Here is a 20,513-nt window from a genome sequence, read left to right as displayed (position 1 = left end):
TAGGATAGAGATAATTTTCCTTTTAGTAGCAGGCAGAGTGCTGTGTTTTGGATCTAGAATGAGAATAATGTTGACAACACAGTGAAATTTAGTTGTTGCTCTGCAATGCTGAGTGCAGGCAAGGGCTTTTTAATGTACAATGTTCTGCCCCTGAGCAGGTGCACAAAAAGTAAAGGGAAAGCATGGCCAGGAGAGCTGCCCCAAACTGGCCCAAGGGGTACTCCATACCATGGAATGTCCTGCCCAGGACATAAACTGGGGGGATTTGGCCAGGAGCTGCCTATTTCTGCTTGGGGACACACTGAACATCAATCAGTGGGCGGTGAACATCTCTTGTTTCTCTCCATCTTTGTTCCTTCCTCTCTCTCCTTTCCATTATTATTATCATTCATATAATTTTTTAAAGTTCTCTTTTTTTTTTGTTAAAGTGTTTACTTTTTTTTTGTTTGCTTTCAAATTTTCCTCCCCACCAGCAGCAGAGGGGAATGAATGACTAGCTGAATGCTGGAGTTAAACCACAACAAATATCCAGCACAGGCATCTGTACGGGCTCCTGATTGAACACTAGCCACCCAACAAATGATGCCACTGTGTTTTCCCTTGCAAGCTGCACTTCTCTGTGTGGTCATTGTGTAACAAACATCTTTCCCTCTGAGGGACCCTAAGGAAAGCTGCAGCACTCTGAATTTTCTTGCAATCAAGCCCAACCCTCCTCCAGCCCCTCAGGAGTTTTGTGTGGAAGTTTTATAACATGACTTGCTTGCTTTAGTTACAAAGAAAGGTCCTGCTGGCATGAATACACATGAAAACCTTCACAAGAGTCAATCTGGTTAATTTGTAGGACAAGCAGACAAATCTCAGCCCAAGTTCACCTTGGGGAGCAGCCTCTGTCAGTAAGGCAGGAGGTGGGAGAGGCTCCCTGTGCCTTCACACCTCTCCCCCAAGGTGCTCTCCCACTGAAGTCACACACGGTCATGCCAAGTCAGGATTCAGCACATGGGGAGAACAAAAATCTCTGAGGTGGATGGTGAAGTGAAAGCAGGTAGAGATAAGAAGTATTGTGAGCCTTCCAAAACAATATAAATTGTGCTGCTGTTTAATATCCCTAGCAGTGAAGTGACCTTGCAACACCCTCCCCTGTGTATACCCCTGGCTACACATCCTGCTTTGTCCTGCTTCACCTACAAGCAATTAGCTGTCTTTGGTTTTATCTCTGAATATCCAGGTTTTACATTATAAACATTTTATTATCTGCAGTGCAGCTATTGTTTTGCTGTTGTTTCTTCTCCTACAGAGCAGCTTGTTATCTGCATCTTAGTCCCCTTCAAATGTCTTCTGCTCCATGGTGAAGGAATTACAGGACTTACTGAGTGGTTCACTAGAGGTTAACACAATTATAAATTGAGAAATGAGCCAACAGTTTCATTACAATTGTCTGTGTGTCTGATGGCATTTACTGCAGCCTGGGTAATGTGAAGCTGTGGTTTGGGGGAGGTTGTGGAAACATGAAAGCATTGTAATGACAGGAGGTAGGTAAACTCTGTACAAATTAATATTTGCTAAGGACTCTTGATAATGATAGAATTTCCTTACAAAAGATTACAGCTGCCAAATTTTCTACTACAACTGCATTGACGTGAAAAACCACATTTTCTTTTTCTTTTTCTTTTTCTTTTTCTTTTTCTTTTTCTTTTTCTTTTTCTTTTTCTTTTTCTTTTTCTTTTTCTTTTTCTTTTTCTTTTTCTTTTTCTTTTTCTTTTTCTTTTTCTTTTTCTTTCCTTCTCTTTCTCTCTTTCTTTCTTTCTTTCTTTCTTTCTTTCTTTCTTTCTTTCTTTCTTTCTTTCTTTCTTTCTTTCTTTCTTTCTTTCTTTCTTTCTTTCTTTCTCTTTCCCTCTTTTTCTCTTTATTTCTTTCTTTCTTTCTCAGAAGGAAAAATGCTATAAAGATTCTTTTTTAAAAACTGTATGAGAAAGACTACTTAGGACAATGACAAGCGTAAAAGAAATGTTGAAAAATCAAAACCAATTAAAAGTAAATAGAATTTAGAGTCATAGAAGAACTTTACAGAATCCAGATAGGCATTTTGATAATGCAAGAAAGTGATTATTCAAAGGTCTGACAGTTTTCTAGGATTATAAAACACCATGACAACTTCAGTAGTTTTAATTCCAAATATTCAGACAACTGTCATAGCTCCATCAAAACAGAAAAAATTGCTTATATTGTACAGACTTTGAAGCTCAAACAAAGAATATGATGTGATATCATGTGAGAAAGAAATATGTAGGCAAGTGCATGTAACTGATGATGGCAGCTCCTTACAAATGCAATGGATTTTCATCAGACACTGATGGAAAATGGAATTACATGAATATCCATGGGAAGTGAACGATCAAATGGAATAAAAATGGATGAAAGAATGAATTAAAAATGCAATAAAAATTTCAAATAAAGAGATCCCTAGAATCACTGAGGCTGGAAAAGCCCTCTAAGGCCATTGATCCAACCATTCCCCCATCCCTGCCAAGGCCACCGCTGCCCCATGTCCTAAGTGCCACATCCACAGAGGTTTTAAATCCCTCCAGGGATATTCTCCTCAGGTGCTAAACTTCCATTATGGTTTTGTAGTTGTTGTCTAGGATTTTGTTTATTCAAAAATCAAAGAAAAAATGAGTGTATGGTTCAGAAGTACAGTCTGTAGTTAGCAGCAGCAATAACAGAATGAATCAGTAGGTTTGGATTCTGAACTGAAAATGTGTCAGAAAGAATTTTATAAGTTTTCATCTCACTGAAACACCACCACAAAAAGGCAAAGAAGATGGCTGTCTGAGCCTCCCTCTGCTGTCAGCAGCAAGACAGACTTCTTCCCAGGCAGATACATCTCATTTTATGGGACACTTCTATGATATGTGATAAATCCTGGTTTTCTACATGGATTTTATAGAGAGTCTAGCCAAGTCATTTAATCTCACAATTTACAATGTCTGTAATTAACTCAAATGTATACTATTCATTGTTAATAAGCAGCAAAAAATTAATTTTCCTTGACTTGCAGTTCAAGTTCAGAAGGAAAATTGAAACCATTCATTCTTTGTGTAGGACATTGGTCTGAATAATGGGAAACAAGAATCTTTCCTCAGTACAGACACTTCTACCTACCTTACACTTAATATTTTCAAGAGAAAGTGGAACTGTTGGTGATAAAGTACAGTTACAAATTTCGAAGGAGTTTTAATCCCAAAAGAAAGAGAATTCAGCCTGATGCTAAGGTAAGAAATTCGTAATACTACAGATTCATGATTCATAATATGAGTAAGGGAGCATCTAGTAAACAGTGTTTCATAGTCATGCACTGAAAAATAAAAATAAAAGGAAAATATAATATCATATACTTGAAGTATTTTCGGTGTCTCAACCAGGCACCAGAAGGTACAAACTGACAATTTTTTGATATATATACCAAAAAGTTAGTCACGCAGAAGAAACCAAACCAAAACAAATTTTTAAGAAAATAAAGCTAAACAAAAACAAAGCAAAGCAAAACAAAACAAAACAAAAACTTTTGTCTGTCTCAGACTCAAATGATATTTCAAGGTTTGAGAAGCGTGAAAATAGAGCAACTGTCAAAATGAAAACCTAAAAGTTGACATTCACACTGTCTGATAACCAGTCGCCCTGTCTTGAGCAAAATACAGAGTAAAATCTCATTGAAGTGAGAATATTCAGCTGGTTCTGATCACAAAAACTCACTGTAATCCTGGTTTAAAAATTAACTTCTGGTATAATAAAACTTCGGGGGAAAGATTACAATGAAAGCTCTGTAATACATTTGCACTCCAAGTAATACATTGCTCTCTGTTAAATCATAGAATCACAAAACCACAGAATGGTTTGGGTTGGAGGGGACATTAAAGACCCCCATTTTCCCATTTCCCATTGGGCACGGACACCTTCCAGTGCTCCAGGGTGCTCCAAGCCATGTCCAGCCTGGCCCTAAATACTCCCAAGGATGGGACAACCTGTGCCAGGACCTCACCACGCTCACAGGGAAGAATTTCCCCCTAACATCTGATCTAAACCTACTCTTTTTCACTTTGAACACACTCCCCTTGTTCCACCACTACACTTCTGGATGGAAAAGGCAGATCTCATGTTGATTTTTTATTTCCTACTAAAGGAGGGGGTTGTAGAGGGAAATGCTTTCAAAGGCACTGTTGCTCTCAGAGTTTTGCTTGAAACCAGTAGGACAACTTATGGGTGGAAAGGTAAACAACTGCATAATTCTTTTCAGGAGAAAAACCATACTGGAAAAACTAATAGCTTTGATGACAGGCTTCCCAGAGAGGCCAGGAGCTGGAAGAAACATGAGCTGCCCTCCTAACTTCAGAGAAAATGGACATCAGCATATTATCCATGGACTCAACTGAGCCCACAGCCAATTCCTCTGGGGTCAAAAAAAAACCAAATCTAGGAAAAACTGCTCCATGAAGGCTGTGATATTTCTTCATGGCTAGAATTTCCACAGGGGCTTTAACATCTACATTAAGAGTTCAAAACAGCTTATAGAAATAATGTTTTTCAGCTCAGACTTACAGTACATTATTAAAAGGATCTGGAGTAGTTAGTTCCCCTCTAAATTTCTCAATATAATTAATATTTTGGAGTGATTAGTAGGTTAACATTTTTGTATATTTTCTAAACAACATTTCAGTAATGCCACTGGTCCTAACTATTAATTTTTTATATAAATCTGCAAATTAACGTTAGTATGGCTGCAAATTAACGTTAGTATGGCATGGGCTTGAATAGCTTTAATGTATTTTTTAAAGATGAATATGTTCTAATTAGATACTTCTCTGTTACACATGTTTTAAACAGTGTGAATCAGGTGTTCATCTGGAGTAAAGAGACAAGGTGAAAGTATCATCATTATCTAAAGTGAAAGTATCAGCATTTTTGAACAGCTGGTCCTACATGTTTCTGGAAACCTGATGATAATTAAAGACATACAAGCATACATTTACTGATCTAATGACTTTGCTGTTTGAAAACACTGAAATTAAAATGTTACCTAATAATTTAGTTCTGTATTTTTCTATCAAATAGCTATGGAATAGAATGCATATAATAATTAAGTGTTTCTTTGAGCAATGGCTGAAAAATCAGGGAATGGACATGGATAAATGTTCCATACCAGGTTGGATGGGACTTGGACCAACCTGGTCTGGTGAAAGGTGCTCTCAGCCATGGCAGAGGGCTTGGGATGACATGAGCTTTGAAGTCACTTCCAACACAAACCATTCCATGATTCTGTGAATGCCTAAAAAATTCATGCCTGTTTGGAGGGGGATGGAGGGCATGTTGTCACCACATAAACATCAAGATAATGATTTACTCTCTTTTCTATCTAGTTTTTGCACAATTTTTCCCATTTTTCCCATCTTGTTCAGAGAAAATTGAAAGTGTTTATTCTTTGGGCTGGTGAATATAACCAAAACTTGCTTTAAGAAGAAGCACAGAACGTTAGACATCACATGCACAGATAAAAACTATAATTTCACTGAAGCCATCATAAAATGAAAATATAATTTAAAAATAATAAACTCATTGGGTTTTGGTTTTCAGCAGTGTTTCTCTTAAATCACAATTTTAATTGCAGAATAATTTTTTCTAGTACTCTTGTTGATAGATTTGAAGAAAGCAGCATACATCATTAACTGTACTGTGTAGGGATTCACATTTCAGACAACAGCTCTGTCTGGCCAAGCCACTACAGCCCATCTAATTGTTGCAGAATTGTCATTAAATGCAAATGATGCTCACGAATGTTGAACTCAGTGTTATGTCCTGAAATAACATTAATAACAATACAGTTGTTTTAATGAAACTCGTAGAAGAAAAATGTCATTAAACAAAGCAATAATATTATCCCTGGTGCCCTGGTCAAATTCCAACCTGGCTGATTGCATTCTGACACCTACTATTTTTCAGCTCTTTGAATTTGATGTGCTTGTGTACCTCCCTGTTTGTTCATTGATATGTTAATGCCCTACATCACCAGCTCATTGCTGCCTGTCACTCCAGAGTTAGCTGGCTGTCACTCTCCACCATCCAAATGCTTTTAATGAAGCTGTAACCACAGTGCACGACCTTGAAGAGAACCCTTTCAATCTGCCTTCCCAGAGCTTGTCCAGTTCCTTAGATATAGCTTAACCTTACCAGGGAGCACAGATAAAACTTATTTCAGTATTTGTTAAACATAGAGCACAGCCTCATCTCCCAGTTCTGAAATAATGAAACACTGGAAAGCATTAATATGTGCTTAAAGCCGGGCACAGAAGTGTCATCCCACACAGTTTAGGTCAGGAAGGTTCTCAGGGCAGTATCTGCTCTTCACCCACACTTAACCAGGATTTGCTTTGAACTGTGGAGTGAAATCTGAAATGGATGAAATTAAAGTGAAGATACATTCTAGGAGCACGACTTATACACCTCAGCACCAACTAAATATGCAGACAACGGCCATGGAGTAGAGACAGTCAAAATTTCAAAATAATACACAAAAATAAAAATATGGACTCCATAAAAAGTTGCTTTTCTCTACTGTTGGTTCATAATACTTGCTAATGAACACATAGTCATATTCAAAGGTTTTTTTTAAAGGAAGATATCTGCTTTACACTACCTTACTAAGTGTCAAAGTCTGGATTGCTGTATTTGAGAAAACCCTTCTGACACTGCCAAATGTGTTGGCATTAGTAGAGGGCTTGTGGAGGAAAACATTCTGAAGGCCTAAATTCTGTTTCATTGAAAACTTTTAAAAATTTAGGGCCACAATTTGAATTTTCCTTGTTCACATATTCAGGCAGGATCATCAGTGGTGACTTCATAGAACACTTTTTAGTGTGTTTATCACATCTCACAGGCTTAGTTTACAATATTATGCCCAAAAGCCCCCCATGCCCCTTTAGGTAAAATGCTGCAGGTGAAATCCAATCCAGACATTCATGAGCAGTAATTTTCCTGTTTGTGAGACCAGACAAGATCACAAAGGACCATGTAAAAGTATTTAAATGCAGCATATATTTTTATATGTGCTGACAGAGATTAAAATATAAAAGTTCAACAAAAGTTGACATCAGAAAGAGATAGTGCCAAAGATTGATGCAAGAGTCTTCATACCAATTAGGAGATAGAGCACTGCTGAAACCTCATCTAGGGGTAGCTGTTGATAATCAGTTATATCCTGCTTTGGGGTCAAGTGAATGTCCAGTTCTCTCAGGAAACAACTAAATCCACATCCTTCTCCAAAACCTCATCCCTCCCCTTCTGTTCTGGCATCCGTGTTTGTAGCCCCTGTTAAACTGCAGCTGGATTGTCACCACCAGGGATTTGTCACAGCCTGATTTGGGGAGGAAGCCAATGATCTGGAAAACACATGTGATGTTTTAAATGTACATAATCAGATCTTTAAGACTAATTTCAAGCTCACTGTTGTCTTGGATTTTCTTCAGGTACAATAAGAAGACAACCAAATGGGGAGAAGAGTGACAGGATAAGTGGAAAAGAGCAGACAGGATTGGTGAGCACAGATGCTAATGAACCAAAAGAACACCATTTTATTTAAGTGCTACATATGCCTGCACAGAAGTCAGATATTTTAAAGCAGTTCTAGTCATAGATATTTTCTGTTCAGTACACCAAGCCATTCTAATGTGATCTCTGTCTAGCTCACCAGCAAAAACAATTAAGAAGAAGTAGAAAGAAAGAAGAAGCAATAAAGAGGAAGCAAAAAGAAAAAAGTAAGCAAAGATTATTAAAGACATTGAGAGAGCCACAGTCATTGACCTTGTAGTTGAAAAAATTCGGTTGCTCTTTAGGTGGTGGTAGCTGAAATCTTGTAAAAGAATCAAAGTGAATTCAAGTCTTGCATGTCCCCTTTTTAGCTGAACACTCTGCTGGCACAGTCACTGGGTCTTCAGGCAAATGTGGTCTCTCATATATTTCTTTTTTTTAACTTTTTTTTTTTTCAATCTGAGGTTGAAAAACATTTAATCAAATCTATTATGTTTGGGGAAAAAAACAAACCTCTGTTTAACGGCTGACAATGTCAAAGAAACCAAAGGTATTTTTTTACAAAGGTCCTGGTTGAACTTCTTTCTATGTTATATTCAACATATTCATATATATATATTCATGGAATATATATAAATCTTTTGACAATGGTACTCAAAGTTTTTCGAGTAAAACCAGAAAATTTAGATTTGATTTGCCAAGGCTGCTTCAAGTTACCCAATATATGAATGAAAGACACCACAAAGACTTTAATTCATTACAAATTTGTTGCTCTCTGATTAAACCTCTTCTTGCACTGATAATTCTCAGTAGCCCTGCACAACATATGCTGCAGAAACCCCTGAGGCAGCCAAGCAAAGCCAAGCCAGAACCAGCAGAGAAGCCTCTTACCTGTCTGAACTCCTCGAGGTCTATTTTGTTTCCCACCAGCACCACGGGGATGTCGTAGGTGTGCCGGACACGATAAATGAGCTCCTTAAACTCAGCTGCCTCCTGAAAGGATTGGCGGTCTGTGATGGAATAGCAGATAATGAAGCCTTCTCCACCTCGCATGTACTGGTCCCTCATGGCTGTGAATTCTGCCTGCAGAGCAGGAAGAACACGCTCAGTAATTTGGCAAACAAAATTATCCATCTGTAAATAACAAACTTGCAGAAAACTTCCCCGGTTCCCTACATAAATTCATATTGCTTGTATTACCCTTGTAAACACTCCTTGCTGGAATTTGTGCATCCTTCCGGGTTCATCAACCCCAATAATAAGGATTTCTCTTAGGACTTTTTCTCTTCCCATCAAAGGAGCTCTGTCCTCTAAAAATATGAACTTATTATGCAAGTGCCTGCATACAGAAAATACTATTTCATGTATTATCAGAAATTTCTTCAGTGCTGCCAGTACAAACAGGTGACTTGCCACAGAATGAATATTAACGGGTGTAGAAGAAACTATATTACTACCTAGGAATTGGAAACAGGTACAAATTCCTTATTATGCACTCAATTCAAAAGCTCAGTAACATCAAAAAGACAACAGGGATCCGATCTGTAAAAAGTTCTACTTTTTTAAAGGGTCTCAGAAAAGACGGAGGTTTCACTTCAGTGTGTGGTAATGTCATTAAATGAGAATGAACAATTTTAAACAGTGCAAGAATTGGCCCCATTTCCTCCTCCTGCATTTTTATCATTTTATGTTTATTGTCACAGCAGTGCTTCTTGTTACTGGTATGGTTTTTTTCAGAAGCTTTTAATTACTGCCACATTGTACAAAAAATCAAGATTTAGTTTTCAAAAACTCATCTTAGGCACTGTTGCTTGAGAATATGTTTTAAAGACAGTATCTTTCTCAAGTTTGTTTGTTTTTCTTGATCACAGCCCAGAATAACCCAATACCATGGCAACAGTCGGTCAGGATCAGAATCCTCCTGACAGAATCAGTTCTCCAGAGATATTAAGATGCAGGAAGGTCTGATAAAAAAGGAATGCACATATCAACATTGGACCATTTCTATGAGCAGCAGCATGCAGCATAAAATCCTGTATTTTTTACTCTATTGAGAATTTAGGATTTTTTAAAACAGTTTAGTTTACATATATATATCCTCAGCCTTTGCTGAAAATTGAAGGGAAATAGGTTTCTTATGCTCTTTTAAAAGTCTCAACCTTAAATCTCTCTCAATACTTGCTCATGTTGATTGACAATACTTGCTGTGAATAGACTTTCATGTTGACCATTATCATTTATTTATGATGTATCTTTTACCCAAGGGCTTTATATATCATCCAAAACATTCCACCTGCTGCAGGAATAAGTTCATCCAACTAAGCTTCAAAATGGCAGACTAATAGGCAATTTAAGGGTAGGATTCTGCTTTGAGACTTACTCAGAATTTGAAAATCTCTGAATTATCACCCCATAGAACCCCAGGAGTGTTTATTAACTACAAAGCTACAAGACAGAGTAGGTCAGGTCATAACGTACCCTATCCTCTGGAAAGCGGATATGCAAGCAGTGGGGCAGCTGAACACTGAAGATATCAAACAGAAAGGATTCCACACTCTATGGTTTGGACAAGACACTGAACAGAGCTGTGTCTCTGTTCCCAGGTCTCTTCCAGACATCTACATTAGATAGCTACTGGATTAATAAATGACGCAATAAAAAACTATGCATAACATTCAAAGCCTCCATGTTGAGAGAAGGGAGTGCTAATAATTAAACACAGTCATTAAATCCATTATCTGCCCTCAGACCCCAGGCTTTCACACCAGAACAAAGATCTCACTGCAGCCCCCATCCCATGTGACCCTGATTTTCTCCTCTTTGCATCAGTCCCTTAGTGTGACAGCGTTCACCGGGGTCTGAGGAAGAGGGAAGAAACGAGGATCTGACTCCATGTTTCAGAAGGCTTGATTTATTATTTTATGATACATATTATATAAAAACTATACTAAAACGAATAGAAGAAAGGATTTCATCAGAAAGCTAGCTAAGAATAGAAAAAGAGAGAATGATAACAAAGATTTGAGTCTCAGACAGTGAGTCCGAGCCAGCTGACTGTGATTGGCCATTAATTACAAACAACCACATGAGACCAATCACAGATGCACCTTGTGCATTCCACAGCAGCAGATAACCATTGTTTACATTTTGTTCCTGAGGCCTCCAGCTTCTCAGGAGAAAAAATCTTAAGGAAAAAGTGTTTCAGAAAATATCATAGCTACACCTTAGAACTCTTCTACACCATTTTTAGGAGGGTGGTCTCCTTTATAGGAGGAACAGAACTAGTCCAGATTCCTTCAGGCTGAGCAGACAATGGAACCCTCCAGAGAAGTTAAATTTGTGGATTAGGTTTTTGAATGTAGCTGGTGATGCAGCTGCAGTCCACTGTCTAAGCTGTCCTTGTAAAAGATGGTAAACAATTCAATGCCATTAATGGATTACAGGCCGCTTTTAATGCTGGAAAATAGTTATACCATTAGTTATCTGATTAGCCATTTTTTGCAACTAATATTTATTTTTAGAGGGTTTGTACAACTGAGTGGAGCTGATAGCTAAAAGTACATGCTTTCATGTGGAACCCAACGCCCAGCCCAGATGACCTGTCTCCTTGAGTTAGAAATTCCATAAATCAACTACTGTACCACTGCATGACAGCCCTGCACAACCTTTTACAAAGAATGAGCTCTGTTTAAGTGAGGTGATCCACCTCTAGGAAGTGCTCAGAGCTTTGTACACTCATTTATAGCCATTTATGGCAAACCAAGAAGGAATTAGGTCACACATCCCTGTTTAAGTTGCTCACAGTAAGTGATGTTCTGGAGCACGAGTACTCCCAGGATCACTCCCCAGGGATGCTTAATGGCTTTCCCTGACTGACAGGAGGCCCTGGATTCCTAATTTCACACACGGAATCATTCCAAAGGGACAAAGTTCTCAGCATTTAGGACTGACACTTTTGAGTCAGAATCATCTACCTACACATTCTGGTTCATGCCAGGGCACAGTTAAAACTTTCAGGATAAGAATGAGTTTACCTATGCAATTTTTTATTATGACACGTTATTACCGCTGATAAATTAGACTAAACAGGCAAAATACTTTAGTGTCATTTTTGAAATGATCCATTTTCAGAGGCATTAAATATTCTGTGCAAACTGGATGAGGACATAGAATTGGCTTTCTGTTGTTAACTCAGCTAGTAATTTCCATTGCAATTTTTTGATGTTGACATTCATTTCTCAGCTTTTTTCCCTTGGTACAATTGCTCAGTACAAAGTCAAGGACTCCAAGATCAAACATGAATGAGCCTGGTTTTTTATTTCAAAAGAAGTGTTTTGTTTTTTTTTTACCTCTTCACTAGGAATTTCAACATAATAATATATACTAAGAGAAAGAATAAATTTATTTATTAATAAATACACTAAAATCTTTGCAAATCTGTATGCATATTATACAAAAAGGACAAAGGAATAAGAAGAAATTACATCTCTTTGTTAATTTTTAAGTTCAAGTCTTACTTCAGATTCGACTTTTTTCATGTTTATCTACAGCAAACAGAACTGAAACTCAAGTTGACCTGGATTTTGTGAATGTTCAGATGTAGAGACAAAACCCAAGGTTTTACAGATTTTTAAGTAGTTTTATTATTATATTTTATCCCCTATAAAAGAGGCTGTGCATCTGTCACACTAAAATCTTCTTTAATTTTTTCCTGCTGTAAAAAGGACCTCTTAAAAATCAGTCAGGAATAGTACTGGATACAAATTTCTACTCAATAAAGGGAAAATACAAAACATTCCCAAGTCATTAAATGCCAAGGGGTAAAGACAGAAGGAAATCACACCCCCTCAAAAGGAAATCAATTCTGAAAATTAAAGTGAAGATTTGTCATGCTTACAGCACTTTGCAGCTTGACATCAATCTTGAATACTCTCCTGTGTATTATGACTAAGGCTTAACTGAAAAGTGTGGTAAAAACTCTTTTGAAACCAAATCATCATTATTCTTAGGAGATGTGATACTTGAGAACAAGCATCAAGTTTGGACAGAAACAAAACAAATTTTTCTAAAAGTTGAAAGAAAGGAGCATAACTTTTTCCTTTTCTTTTTCCAGTATAATTGAATGCAGAAAAAAATTAAATCCACTAATCCTCATAAGACTATATATTTCTACCTGTTGTTGAAGAATGCTGACAGGAAAGTCTCTTGATGGTTAGGTTGCTCCTAGAGAGATGTCACATTTGCCTTTCTTCAGTGATCAGGCATTTGACATGATTTTTCACAGGTGTCAGAACAGACTCACAATGATGTTGATCAGCTTCCTCAACGTGCTTGGATATGTCTTATCCAAGCATGGATCCATGCCTACACCCACCTTGGTTCCCTTCTCCCTAATTTATCCCCCTCTAATCCCTCTTCCTCTAACTCTCCTGGGAGGCATAAGAGCAGAGCTTGTTCCTGAAGATGGGGAGAGAGGAAGCCTTGAGTGCATTTGTACATTTTCCCTCATCATTAGGACACTCACTTTTTCCAGAGGCAACCCCACATTTCTCCTGACCTATGTGCAATTGCCAGTGTACCTGTAAAAACCTATCCCATTGCCTTTTAATCTTTAAAAAGTCTCAATTCTACCAACACTTTTTCTTTTATAATCCAATCCATTCACACTGAAGAAATACTTCCATACCTACACTTGGGAGAGCGTTCCTATTTCCACATTTTGTCGTCCTGTATAGTCTTGCTTTTTCCAGCAGCTTTTAAGCAAGAACTTAGCAAAAAGAATATGCCTAACCTCTGTTTTCTCTCCTTCATCTTGATTGATACTCTTTTATCTCACATTTCGTAATGAGCAAGAGAAATTTTTTCATGGAAAGCAGTATTTTTTATTAATTTTAAAATTCATACTGTTATCATGGAAATGTAAATAGAACTTATATGTTGGGGTTTTTTTCATTAGAAATCAGAATCTTTTCCAAATAAGATCAGTATCTTAATGTGTCCAGAAGAGGAAACAAAGTCATTGAGCAGTAAAGTCACACTATACTTAGATACCCAGATCCTTAGGAAAGGTTGGTCTATGTATTATCACCAAACATTAGTCTGGGTCTCATGTTCAGCTCAGGACAGCCCTGCCTCAGTGTCTAAAAGAGTCTGGAATGATGTATATAAAGTTCACACAAAGCCAGTTTATTCTTTGCTGTTTCCTAAGTATTTCCTCCTGAACGATGCTGGAGAATGAGTGCTGGGTTAGAAAAGCTTTTATGCAGCTCAGAACAGAAGTTGTTTAGAGGCAGCATCTCCCACATCACCACTTTACCCCAGCAGAGCTCTAAAGTGAAGCCATTTCTCCCAGATCCCCGTGTTGCCCATAGCTAAGAGATGGCCTTGCCAGCCCCAAAAAGGATAAAAGAAGAAGAACAACAGCAACAAAAAAAAAATGGACAAGGCAATGAGCAGAGGGTCACCATTCCTGCCCCTCTTTTTTCATTGTGTGGTGATGTGTTTGAGCAGTAAACACAGCTTGCAAGTGCAGTCCTTCCCCACACTCCTCACAAGGGTGGTGCTTAGAAATTTAGAGATGCGGCACCTCCGAAGCAAAAGTGTCATGTTTTTCAAACTACACACACACTCCACACATTTTGATGTCTGTTCTGTTTTTTTTTTATGATCTTGGCTTGTATCTCTGGAAGAGGTCAGAGCCTCCCCAGGGAGGCCAGCCTCACAGTTTGAAGAATGTCACTTTCTATATCTTCTTGTCTTGTGTTCTGCTTGACTTTAGAACCAGGAATATGCTAACAGATGTTCTTAATCAAAACTGTCTCCCTGATTACCACAGGGGTCATTCTTATTATAAACTGGGTTTTTTTCATATTTATAGTGAACACTTGAGGGGTGGGATATATTCTTGCAAACAGGCAGGATATTATTCATCTATGGCAAAATACAAAAAGGAGACAGGAGAAGGGGAAAAATCTTCAAATACTGAGAGAAGAAAAACTTAAAACAATAAAAATATGTGAAACTTCATTGTTCACTCAAAATTTTCCTATTAAAAGTAAGTTGAAAATTTCTGTGGTCTCCAGAAATATTTCCTGCCGTTATGGTACAATATTACTTTTTAACAGCAAATCTTTTTTAAAGCCAAAATGCAAACCTTCCATATCTCTCTGTAAGTAAGTTCTCTTACACACATAAGCACCACAGTTGACTTTGTCAGGATTACATATCATCCACCTGGCACTGCTTGTCATAAAGTGCGCTTTTCTTTTACCTCTTGAAATAGATTTACCTAATGAAAGCACACTGGTGAGAAGTGCTGTGATAATTATCTGGTTTTCATGGACTTTTTTAGTGTGTTTTTTTGTGAGCAGAGGAAGGGAAAAACAAATATTTCTTTAAAAACTTACCTGCAATAGCAAGCCGCAAGAAACCTGCAGCAGTTACATTTCAAATAAGAAAATATCCAGGTAAGAAGTTAGCTGGATATGATATCGTATAAACATTATAATACCAGTATTAATCTAGATGCAAAAGACTTTATTAAGTGTGGTTTCTGCCTCCTGAAGAGGTAGTCAGGTATTCCAAATTTAGAATCATCTCTTTATTTAATTTTCAACTCCCTCTCTCTATAGTCATTAAAGAGATATGATTGACTCCAGAGAGTAACTCAGCCCATCCTCAGGGAAGTGTTTAAGTTGCCAGGGGTGCTTTTCTTTTGTGCCTCTCTGACTGCCTTGACAGAGACCAAATGGAGAGCCCTGCCTCTGATGTCCACAATTTCAGCCAGGCCCTGCCCAGTCATATCCTCCATGCATTTGAATGATAAGGCTACTCCTCCTCTCCGTTTTAGACTTTTCATTTAGCTTCTGCAAGGCTGTTTCGTTTCCAGTGGAGTGAAAAGATCAAGATAATGTAGCATCTAATGCCTAAAGCCAATAGAGGATTTTTTCCTTCACAACGCTCAGCAGTGGGAAATGCTGCTCCTCAGCATGTGTTGGTGTCCTGGGGTGACATTATGATGCTTGTATCCCCATTCATCTGTTCTGTGCCTTTAAGACCGGCTCTGAAGAGTGAAAGTTTTGTTTGGGTTTCTCTTATCAGGGACACAGAGACGAGCAATACATAGGGCTGTTTTTTCTCTTCTTGCTTCAGCTTGCTGTTTTTGCTTGCTCCCTTTTTCTGCTCTTGCTTCTGCTCTGCTTTCTGCCTCTGCTTATTAGCTAGTTCTAGCTAACAGTCCACATTCCTTCCCGAACTGTTTCTCCTCTCCTGTTTCTGTGACCATCTCGAACCTGCTCCGGACTGGGACCCAGGAACACCGAAGGTTCGGCTGCAGCGGCTGGCCCAGTGCCGGAGGGACTGAGAACAGAGCAACCACCCCCGAAACAGACTTTCTGATATTGTCATCTTTCTCAGAGCGGTGTCATCTGATATTGTTCATTTTGTGTGCTGGGGGGTGCTGTGTCTGCCAAATAAACAGGTTCTTTCCACCTCTCTCCAAGGAATTTTTTCCCGAACCGGTTCGGGGAGGGGCCGTGGGGGTTTCGGTTTCTGGAGGGGCCCTCCTTTGCAGATTCTTTAACAAATTTGCCCTAAACCAGGACAGTTGGGTAACATTATGAGATAATAAAGGTGCACTTTTTCCACCACAGAAGCCAAAGTTCCCAACCTGCTGCTTTTCCTTGCAGGAGCCCTGCCTGCACCAGCTACAGGTCCCCGGCAATGACACAGCAGAAAAACAAGAAAGCACAGAACATTATCAACATCACTTCACACTTTCTTCTTGCCTCCGTCTTATTTCCAGCCACCCTTTGCAAATGACAATAACAACAACAACAACAGCAAAAGGAGTTACACGGAAAAAGAGAGCGAAAAATTTGCAGCAGGTGGTACTCAGCAACCTGTGCCAGCCCAAACCATCTGCCACATCATGGGAGGAAGGAAGGAAGGGAGCTGAGTAACAGCTCAGAGACAGACCAAAGAAAATGCACGGGCTCTGGCTTAAACACGGGAGAGCAGAGATGGATTCTTTTCCTCTTCAATTCTCTACACTGCTCTGGTTGAGCATCAAACCCATCTCTCACAACCCCTTTGGCCCATTCTAGTAATGATTCAGGAGCAGTTCAAAGTGGGATTAGTATAAATGAGAATTAGACCATGAGCTTGCAGTGGATTATTATAATAATCAGTCCCTTGATTAATGATCAGTCAGTGTCTCACGCCTTGTAATTACAGGAAAGAATCCTTGCTTCTGTTGTAAAACAGCAATATTCCTTTTCTTCTGTGAATTTGTACTGGGGACGAAATGCACATCACTGATGGTGGGAGAAGTATGAAGATAAAAAAGATTCAGTCCAAACTCTCTGAAGACTAATGACTTTCTGAGCTTTATCTGACTGCCTTCCAGGGCAATATTACAAACACCACTTTGGACAAAATCAGTAGTCTTTTCTTAGCTCTGGGAATGGATGAAGCTCAGACTGGCTCTGAAATTAGTCTGTAGTTTAGAAGACAACTGGCAACTCCCTGTTTAAGATGATTTATTTACCTGGAAAGGTAAACAGAAGAAGAAGAGTATTCATGACAGGTGTTCCTTCTGGAAGACACAGGTATGATATCCATTTCTGTGACAAATAGCAGCATTTTATTTTAGCTGCTGATTCTTAGGGGTTTTCCAGGTAAACTCACCTGGGCAGAGCGATTGACAGCACCTCAAGACCTTGTCTATGGGCAAGAAGATTGTCCAAGCTGAGTAGTCAACTGAATGGATGATCAGCAACTTAAGAAACACAATTAGGCATGCACTGATTATGAAATTCAAGCATAGATTTGCATTCATGATTTTCACAAAATTTGGCTGAAAACTTTCTAAAATTATTTTCCCCTCCTGATTTCCCCTATACTTGTGTTCTTCAACAGAAACCTGCTTACTACAGAAATGGATCTTCAGTCCCAGAAAAGAGATGATGCTGCATTATACCTCAGTTCAGGATTCTTTCTAAAAACTAATGTATTCTCATGGAAAGAGATGGATTCCTTCCCACTGGTTAATACATCGCTTATCTCTGAATACAGAAGAGACTTTATGCACAACTAATGTTCTGAATGTAAAGAGAAATTAATTAAAAATAAAGATAGCAGTTTCTTAATATGGATTGCTCAGTCAGGGTAATTCATGATGACATTGCTCTCATCTTCATCCAAATGAGTCTGAGGCTCTGAACTGGTATGTTAAGCTTTCACCCTGTCTGAAAATAATGGATTTGTGACGTTATTTTTTTATTGACTTTAAATCATTGTTAGACACGATCTATTTTCACCATCAGTGAAACCATGTTGTTTCCCACAAGTGGGCTTATAGATTCAGGTTCCCCTTCCCTTTTCAGCTGTGATGCTGCTTCCTGTGCTATCTGGCACTGCTCTCAGTCACAGACTGTGCAGGACTAAGCCTTGTGAAAAACAGGTGTCAGTATTCCTTTGCATCCTGAGCACTGATGGGTGACAATTTCACTGCCCCTTCCCCAACTGCAGAGCACTTTATATGCACTCACTATTCTGTATTCACCTGCCTTGAACCATGACTTATGCAAAAAGATTGAGCCACACCAGCCTGGTGGGAAAAAAAGTAAGTAAAGGGAAATAAATAAGGCAGAGAAAACGACAGATTTGAGCAACTTCCAACAAAATAACTCAGGACTACAAAATATAGCATCACTGAGTGACCATTCTTTCTTACTGAGGAAATAGTAAATAACCTGCACACTCTCCCTCTAGATACAGCTTCTTTTCACTAAGATTCCAAGTGTTCCCATGCTAATTGCCCTCCTGCTTCCACGTGATAATATATTTGCCAGTTTTCTGCAACTGTGCTTTTGTTAACTTTATTAATCCTGCTCTTCCCAAGATGGTTTGTCATGTGCAATAATGAAACGATGCAGTCCATCACCTGCGTGGGAGATGATATCTACTTTTTATTCACCCCTAAATATGGATGAAATCACCGTATCAATTCTCCACAATGCCAGTAAAAATTCCTCAGTGCTACACTCCCTAACTCAGAAAACTGACTTTTTCTTTCATATTCATGCTAATGGTCTCTCTCTGAGGGATAAACACCTTAGCAATTTTCTTCTAAATGCAGGCACTGAAGCAATCTTCATTGTTAACTACCTCTAAAACCCCCATATGCATTTCGTTTATCATGCACCACATAATACTTCTCCCCCATTCTCATTGATATGCAAAAAAGAGCCAGTTTTCACCTTTTATCACAAATGCATCATAAATGGTTAAAGGGAAAAATTAATACCTTGGTAATTACATTTTAGTGAGCAGCGGAGATTAAAAGAAAATAAAAAAGGACAACAACCCACTAGTGAAGAGGCAATGCCTGCAGCTGCAAGCAAGGGCTTTGCAGGGATTCAGACATGTTCTTGTCAGCTTCTGTGGTCATCACAGGCTTGCCACCATCCCCAGAGAGGCCTTGTGCAGCCTTGCAGAAGTAAACCAGGAGGCTGTGGAGTCAGACACCTCATTGCTCTGATAAATGACTGCAAATTATATCCTGGCTTGCATATATGCTCTCTCACGATGACTTCCCTAACAAGTGTGCTGACCTTAAAAATTCCACCATACAGGTTTTTTCCCTCCCCTGTGCCCTGCTCGTCAGCAGAGATATAATTTAATCTGAGAACCTGAAAAGGGGGGAAAGGAAAAAAGCAAGCAATCTGCAGAGTGGCTATTTTAGATTTTTGCAACATTTAATCAATAGTGCACTCATTTCTGCAACTGAAATTTAGCTCAGTGTTTATCTGAGGGGTGTGTTCCCTGGGGACTACATAAATCACCACCAAAGTGAATGCAAAATACCTGTGATACAATCCTGCATGGATTTTGTATTTGCTTACAAATTGAACTTGTGATATGAAAGGACTGAGTTGCCATGTCCCTGTGACTTCCCAACACGCTTTTTCATTTCCATGTGCAAAAATATTTCTGAATAATTTTTATTGCATTAGGAAAAAAGCAAAAAAAAAAAAAAAAAAAAAACAAAAACAAAAACCAAAACACATAAGGACAAAAACAGAGCTCTAAAAAATAAGTCATGGGGTATCTTGGTTGGACCAGCAGATCCAACAGAGAAAGTGGAGGATTCAGGTAGACCTTGGAGCACTTTCCAGGAGTGGCTACAAAAGCACTGGAGAGGGATTTGGGAACAGGGCATGGAGTGACAGGAGGAGGAGGAATGGCTTTAAATTGATGGAAGGCAGGGTTGGATGGGATATTGGGAAGAAATTCATCCCTGTGGGGGGGGTAAGGCCCTGTCACAATGTCCAGGTTTAGAGCAAATTTGGGAAAGAATCCCCCAAAGGAGCTCCGGTGGGGAAAGCAGATCCAATTGGCCCCTCCCCCCAACTGCGTCCAGGAGGAAAAAATACCTCCTTGGAGAAAGGTGGAAAAAACCTGTTTATTAAAAAATGAAACCAAAACAATATCAAACAATGAGACCCCTTGCCACTCTAAAAGAGATGACAAACTGAGAAAACCCCATCCCTGGGTTGCAGCTCACTCAGTCTCTGATCAGTCCCTCAGTGCTGGAATTGTCGCAGGCCAGGCCCGGCCCGGTGGGCCACAGCTGCAGCTGCCGGTGCTCTCCTGGGTGTTCAATCCAGAGTAGTTTCAAGAGGTCCAAAGAAAAGGGAAAAAAACACAGTCCAGGGAACTTCTTTGCCTCAGCTAGCTAACACTAAAAAGCAAAAGAAGAGCTCTGTCCTGCTGTCTGTCCATCCGCAGCCAACACAGTCCAGGAGCAGGAATGTGGAGGAGTGAGTGCAGTGTCTGAAAACAAACTGTGTGCTTCTTGTCTCCCCCACTTCACTCTCTGGAACACTCTTAAACATGCAAAACTTATTATTCAACATAAACAGAATGAGACAATT

At 39.0% G+C, this 20,513-nt stretch overlaps 1 protein-coding gene across 4 annotated transcripts in view; it reads right to left on the bottom strand.

The window, feature by feature from the left end:
* Window positions 1-20,513, bottom strand: part of RIT2 (Ras like without CAAX 2) — a 215,521-nt gene that overhangs the window by 116,052 nt on the left and 78,956 nt on the right. For all 4 annotated transcript variants that reach the window (XM_074532671.1, XM_074532672.1, XM_074532673.1 and 1 more), the window contains exon 4: window positions 8,467-8,658. In XM_074532671.1, coding sequence (XP_074388772.1) covers window positions 8,467-8,658 — 192 coding nt within the window. The remainder of the gene's footprint in view (window positions 1-8,466; window positions 8,659-20,513) is intronic.

The sequence above is a fragment of the Zonotrichia albicollis genome, chromosome Z (assembly GCF_047830755.1).
Source record: "Zonotrichia albicollis isolate bZonAlb1 chromosome Z, bZonAlb1.hap1, whole genome shotgun sequence".
Taxonomy (NCBI): domain Eukaryota; kingdom Metazoa; phylum Chordata; class Aves; order Passeriformes; family Passerellidae; genus Zonotrichia; species Zonotrichia albicollis.
This window is presented reverse-complemented; position numbering and strand designations above follow the sequence as displayed.